The 7,228-nt window shown below is 37.3% G+C and overlaps 1 protein-coding gene across 1 annotated transcript in view; it reads left to right on the top strand.

Annotated features, from left to right (window-relative positions):
• RNASEH2B (ribonuclease H2, subunit B) overlaps positions 1-6,889 on the top strand; it is a gene marked incomplete at its 5' end in the record, with an annotated part of 12,524 nt that extends 5,635 nt beyond the window's left edge. The window contains 2 exons of the mRNA XM_010292955.1: positions 4,470-4,550; positions 6,487-6,889. Coding sequence (XP_010291257.1) covers positions 4,470-4,550; positions 6,487-6,594 — 189 coding nt within the window. The remainder of the gene's footprint in view (positions 1-4,469; positions 4,551-6,486) is intronic.
• Between the last annotated feature and the right edge of the window lie 339 nt (positions 6,890-7,228).

The raw sequence follows: 7,228 nt of genomic DNA on the forward strand, positions 1-7,228 counted from the left end.
TTTTTGGTCAGCAGTCTTTTCATATGTGTTTTGCTTATTTAGTTTTATTGAGGTTGATGGGACGATATGACCTCATAGGTTTTCTTTCATATGTAATTTATGAGGACCCTGAAAGGGACCTCCTGGGTCATGGATTCCCAGACAACCATGTTGGATAATCTCTCATACACTAGACCGTTCTTCACTGTAAGTCTCATTAGGATTTTTTATTTCCATTACTTCTCTTGGAAAACTGTTCTATAACCTCATTCCTCTGATGCTTAGAAACCTTCCTGTAAATTCCACCTTGAATTTATTCATGGCCAATTTATTCCCCTGCGCTGTTGTGCTAACATTATCATTGTTTTTTTAATTGAAATGGCTTTTTTCCCTCCCTAACATTAGTTCTCTCAATGTGTAAAGGGAAAACATATATCCTTTCTGTTTTCATTTTGTGAAGCCAAACTTGATTGTGTAAGATGGGTTCTTCATTCCCTCATCATTGCAGGGACATTTCTTTACACCTATTCCAAGATTAATTCAATTGTTTCAAAACAAATGACCAGAATCATATATCATTATTCATGGTAAAACCTTTACCGGTACAATATGATGGCATTCTTCCTTTCTTGTCTTGACTGGAAGTACTTTATCTCGTTACATCTTAGAATCCCATTTGCCTCTGTTACTGTGTGATGTACCAGGTAGCTTACCATCATACTGTGAACAGTTAAGACACACAGTTGTTTTTCTTTCCTTTGTTGCAATTTTTAGTTGATCAGCATTCAGATTTACGAGCAATTCATGCAGTTAGCTGCTGTGTACGTGACCTTGTAGTTCTGTACATTTCAGCCGTTTTTAATGTTTTCAGTCTTGAAAGTTCTCTGGCTTTTCCTTCTCAATGTTAAAAGCTCTTTAGATATTCATAATGCTACTCAGTGGTGTACACTCAGCAAATGTTAGCATGCTGTTATCTTTAATTAACAATTAATGAACATCTTCAATAGATGTTGTTCATGGCAGTCTGCTAGTAATCTCCATCCAAACCAGTAACATCCTTTTCTGCATTATTTGCCTTTGTTTCCCTTTTACCCAGTTTCTTACCTACCTTAAAATTCTTATGCAATCCTTGTTTTCTATCATTTCAGTTGCTTAAGTGGCACCATGTCAAGTCCTCTAGCAATCCTTCACATTTTTGTCACCAGAAAATGTGTTACCTTTGAGGAAAAAAAAAAAAAAGTCTGTAGGCATTACCCATGTTTAGTTTTCATTTACTCCATATCTTCAATTATTCTTCCTTCTTTCACTTTTTCTCCCCCCTCCATTCTGTTGAGGTCTACTATCACTTTTTCATCCTCCTCACATATTGGTGTTTGGCTATTCTGCAGCAATACAGTCCCTTCCTGATAGAACAGTTGCCAGGTTTTGCCTCTGGACTCAGGATTTCCAAGGCAGTCTCCCAACAGTGTCAGCATATTGAGTTTTATGTCTATCTTGAAAAAAGTGATTTCTACTCTCCTTTCTGCCCCTGTGTTTACCCTCTTCATCTTTATTGAAAACAATTTACTGAGGCAAAGGATTTATTCAATTTTGGGGCTACGCGTAGATTAGCTTTAATATCTATCCAATCCTTACTGTATAGCAGCTTCACTTTTTCTTTTTTGATTCCTTTTTTGCCTCTGTGGCTAAACAACCTTCTACTATTTGTTTTAATTTCCTTTCCGAGGTCTAACTCAGCTTGACTTTTTGGCAGTTCTTACTTTATCCCAGTATTACCTGACCCCTAAAACAAATCTATCTTTTTTTTTTTTTTTTTTTTTTTTTGGCAGTCTTTTTTCCCCATTCATTGTAGAATTCTGCTTACTCCTAGTATCTTTTTTTGGGAGGAGTGGAATATGTGTGCATCTTTGTGAGCAAGGGGGAGCATTCATATAGTTTAGTCTGAGAAGCTCTTTCCTTCAAGGTTTTTTACCTTGTTTGAAGTAAAAGATCCAAAATCACTTCTTCCATCTTTTTTCTTTTACATTCCAAGGGTTCTCCTCACCCATCAGGTCCCTTTGCTTTGGCTTAGAGAAGTAAGGCATATGGTTTGCAGTTTGCCCCTCTATAATCAAGAACCCCACTTTTGATTATCCTTTCCATTTAATTTAAACTGAGGCACCCTATGTCTACTGAAGGTAGGTTGGTTACTGCACCGACCTTTCCTGCAATGTCCCTGCTACTTACCAAAAGAAAGTCTAAAATAACCTCATTTCTGGCTGGTTCAGTGACTGTTCTGTTAAGCAGTATGTCAGCTAGCACATACAGGAATAATTGGGCCCTACTGTTATTAATAGCGTTTGTTCTCCAATATATATCCATGGATATAAGTTATTTCCATGTGGTTGGACAGTTGTTCTGGCTGCACAGTTACTTGGCCCTTTGATTCAGTTAAGAATTATCTTTATGCATTGTAAGAAATATTAAACACACATCAAGAGCCAACTGATATTCATTAGCCATATAAGCATGTTACAACAACTGTATTAAACTACATGTGATGTACATTACATATTACGTACGAATAGCTTTTATACCATTGGGATAGTTCTGAGAATCTATTTTTAAAAATAGTTTTATTTCAGCAGTTTGGTTACAGAGGAAATGAGGCTTAGAACTGTTCAGTTGTTGGCCAGTGAAATCTTGCTGAGGATCTGATTAATTTCCAGAGCACTGACCAGAGTGTATATGATGCTTCTGTGTTTAAGTCTCTGCAACTTCAAAGATTAAAATACTCCTTTATTTCACCGCCCAAGAGGAGCAAGGCAGGCTTGTACACTAGAACCCATAGTCTCCTTCAGACTGTTTTTATTCACTTGCATTGACATTTCTCTTCATGAGGGCAAGGTGTATGGACAAACATAGCATAGGATTATTGCAAATAAAGAAGGGTATAACATGTATTTCCCATTATGGTAAAGTAATTGTTTAGAAAGTATATTAAAATAAATTCTGAGGGGAGGAGAGATTTAGAAACATCAGTGGTAAACAGAAGAGTTATGAGAGATTCTCTCTTGTAGTACAAGAGTAAACTGAGTACAGTCTGGACTCTGTGATTTAATGATTAAATAAAAATTACATGTTTTTTGTATTAATTGTAAGCCATTGATCTTGTGTTGTAATCATCATACTATCCAGTTTGTCAGCATAGGGAGTCTGGCCATTGGCAGATGATGACAGACATCTACAAAGAATATGTATGCTCTGCTACAACTAAACAGCACATGTTTTGCTGAAATGCAAACATTTTGTTGTAGGTTTTAAAAATTTGTTTCTCAGATTCCAAAAGGAGGAGAATAGTAATTATTCATTAGATTGTCGTTTAAATAGGTAATCAGAGCACAGTAAACAGCCTCTCTAGGAGGCTGATCCAGATCCCACTGAAATCAAAAGAAAAGGCTGCTGTTGGATCTGGTTCTAAGAGCTGAGAAATCTAAGCTGCAGACCTGGCTTCTGTGCCAAAGAGAGAGACGGAGGGGGAAAGAAAGAGAGAGAGATCACAAGCACCATAAACAAAATGAATAAAACAGGATCTTAAAATGTATGGTACCATGCAAGTTGCTTGCAAAATCACTGTCTTTGGCACAAAAACTAGGAAGGCCACAGTTTAGATTTCACAGGATATTAAGGACAGGGTAGTAATATCAGCTATATAATAATAATAATAAAAATACAGTGTTGTAAAATGCTCTATACTTTTTTTCCCTTTTGGAAACATACCAGGAAGTTTTCACCTTTAAACTAAACACATGCTCATAGTTTATGGAAAGAAATATTCATTCTTACAGCCTGATCATGTGAAGTGCCGAGAACCATTCACTTCCATTATTTCCAAAGTTAGAAGGCACCCAGCACATGCGGAGTCAAGCCTCTTAATATTCTGTTGGATTCAAGTGATGAAGCAGTCAGCAGAACTATGTCAGTGTTTCACTGTTGCCAAACTCTAGAAACTAATTACTTCTAAAGGTGGTGCACGAACAGATAATAGACTAGAGGATGATCCATTTGTGTTGGCAGATAGCAGTAACACTGGAGTTGCTGCACAGTCCTATGAGACGATGGGGACCAGCGTCTAGGTTCCCTGGCTGTTAAACACTAACTTCCAACAACTGCTCTGTAAAGGTTCTCTAAATAGACTCCGACACCAAAGCCATGAAGTTAAAAATGGGATTCGAGTGTTTTCTAAAAGTCAATCATCAGAAGGCTAGGAAGAAGAAAATGCTTCCTATGATGCTGAATGATCTCTTCTGAATACTGTAGAGATGGTATATATTCACATGTAAAGAAGACAATTACAAAGACAAATCTTCCACTGTTACTGCAGATTCTTCAGTTGATTGACAGTCCTATTTTGGTGCTATGGTTACGTTATAAAGCCAAAGCTTTAAACTTCCATGTGTGTACATCATAAAAGTGGTTGACAGAGCAACTTCCTCACTCTAACATTTCAGAAAAGGAAATTATCAGATGTCCCTGTGGAAGCAGAAGAAGACTATACCAAATTTAACAGCAGCAGTCAGAAAACCAAAAAGGTAAGCAAGCCTTGCATTCATGCATCTTTTGCTGAAGCATAGATTAATATCCAACATTAGCACAGAGTGCCTATTTTTCCCCTCCAAAACACATCAAAAAAAACAAATAAAAAATGGCAAATGTCTGTAGTTATACCTCCTTGAACTTTTCATTCAGGTTTAATTTTACTTTAGTAGTCTTAATGTCCCATTCTGAACTCTTCTGTGCTGTGTTACTGTTTGTATTTTATCAGTGAACATTCCAGTGAACCTCACAGACTTTGACATGTGTTAAGGTGCTCAGCTAATGTTTGCAGAGTTCTTTGAGATCTTTAAATGAGATGTCCTATGGCTTAGTGACAGCAACTGTTAAATTTCAGTTATTTGAAAAAGAAACAAAGATGGCAGCATTCACTTAAATTCCAAGAGATGCTAAGACAGGCTTTATTTTTACCTAGAAATATTGCTTGTGCACTTACTTATGTCAACTTAATCAACACAGAGCTTGCTGATTGCCAGCTCCAACACAAGTTTGGAGGCCAGTTCAAATCTGAGTCCAGTGGTGCCTGCCACTGTACTATTCCTAGGAGAGCAACAGAGATGTGAAAAGAAATAGATTCTGTCTGTGTGTGCCAAAGTTGTGAGGCTTGCACTGGCTTATTTCTCTGAAAATTGAGATAAAATGAATCCTTCTCTAGTCCACTGGGAACCAAAAAGGCCCTCTGTGCTGATCTTGTGACCTTCAGACTAATACTGACTACTCTTTATCCCTTTACAAAGAGAAGCAGCTAGTGACAGATGCATTCCTTCTTCCCTCCAAAACCCCCAGAATTTTTTGTATTCAGGGCACATGCTAGCTTAGAAGTAAGAAGAGGATTGCCTGCTAAGTGAAGATGATAAACAGTTTAAAACATGTGTTTCCCTCATTCACCCATTATGTACCTATAACTTTTGAACTGAGCATAAAGATAGAAATAGACTGAGGAGAGCTAATTCATTTTAACATTAATTATGATTTACTTCTGAAATAATGAAGCGCATTGATGAGGAAAGAAAAGATAGCTCTTGGACTCTGTACAGTATAACTACTCTTTTTTTAAATACTTTGGCAGTGGTTTTGTTTGTATAGTAATACAGTTGTTCATACTGTTGTTGCATATCTCCATCCTATCCATAACCTGCTAGCTGATCCCAAGTATTCTAATTGTGAAGTCCTGCAGACTGAGGGGTATCATAAAGAAAGAAAGGTCAATGCAAAGTTTTCTTAATAGGGTAAACAGCTAGAGATTTAAAGCATAACATTTTAAAACATAAGGAAGAAAAGAAGTCAGCTCTATAAAACATGGCTCATAAAATGTGTTTTAGGTGTAAAAGTCTGGGAAGTTGTCCCAATGGCCTCAAAGTGCTTTGCAAATGTTCGTTACCTTCTTCATTCTTAGTTCTTCCATCTCTTTTCCCTTTATTTCACTCTGCATAGAGTCTTTGATAATAAATCAGTGTGAATTATTCATCATCTGTAATGCAAGGCTGTAATTCAGCCTGCTGACAGCATAATCATGAGATTGAGTCGGAGGGTACAGTATGCATCTGTTATATTGCGTGCATTATTCCTCTTAATGTACACTCAGGGATTACCCCAAAGTAAACGTTTTGAGTTGGGATACCTTGTCCTGCAGAAAGGAAAGATGTTTCACTTCCTTGTCCTTGTAATTGATTCTCTGTCTTTGTCTGAGGTTAAGTAATTCATTACAAGTATTTTTCTGTTTGAATAATCTCAAATTTGTTCAGTAAGGTTTTTCTCCTACTATTTTAAGCCTGTATAACATGATCTTTACTGCTGTATACTAAAAAAGTAATTCAACTTCTTGCTTGACTTCTGTATTTAGGAGTTTGTAGCTTATACTCCCCTCCTATGGAAATGCTGCTTAACTTTTTTTGTTTATCATTTCACTAACAGGCAAACAGCAAGATGTCTGCAGCACAGAAGGCTCTGGCCAAAGTTGATAAGAGTGGAATGAAATCCATTTCTACTTTCTTCAGCTCCAAACCTAAAACATCAAAATAAAGACTTGTTCTTGAAAGAGTTTCATACAGTGGTTATTTTTATGTTAAACTAAAGATGTCTCCTGGGGTTTTTTGTTAGTGTAATATACGCAGGGCATGTCTGTGTACATGGTGGAGTGTGGTGAAGAGATCTGTGAGCTCGTGTGGGACAGAGCTGTTAGGCCTTAGTGGGGGCAAGGCTGTACCATGCAGGTGTTCCAGCGTGGGTCAGGAAGACAGCCTAGCTGCATTAGCATGGTCCTGTGAGCTGAGAAGCAAGGTTTAGCATGGTACCATCCTGTACTGCTGCTTGTTCTAGAGCAAGATCAGTCAAGGCCATCACAGAGCTTTCTCCATTGCATTCCATTCTGGGCTGGAAGTATGCCCTCCTCTGATGAGCTTTTAAGGAGAGTTTTTTTGTTTGAGCATTATTTTTTGAGACTTTCTGGAGATTATTACCCAGTATAATACCAGAGTAGGACGGCATCATTAGATTTTTATGTTGACCCAAATATAAGTGCTGATGTAAGCATTGCCGTTGGTGGCAATTTATCGAAGCAAAGGTAGTGTCTATATTGGGATTTTGGTTGTTTTGAATATTCAAGAAACAAATTGCAATAAATGTCAATGCACATGTAATGCAATAAAGTGCTTTG

The sequence above is a fragment of the Phaethon lepturus genome, unplaced genomic scaffold, assembly GCF_000687285.1.
Source record: "Phaethon lepturus isolate BGI_N335 unplaced genomic scaffold, ASM68728v1 scaffold4668, whole genome shotgun sequence".
NCBI classification, from domain to species: Eukaryota; Metazoa; Chordata; class Aves; order Phaethontiformes; family Phaethontidae; genus Phaethon; species Phaethon lepturus.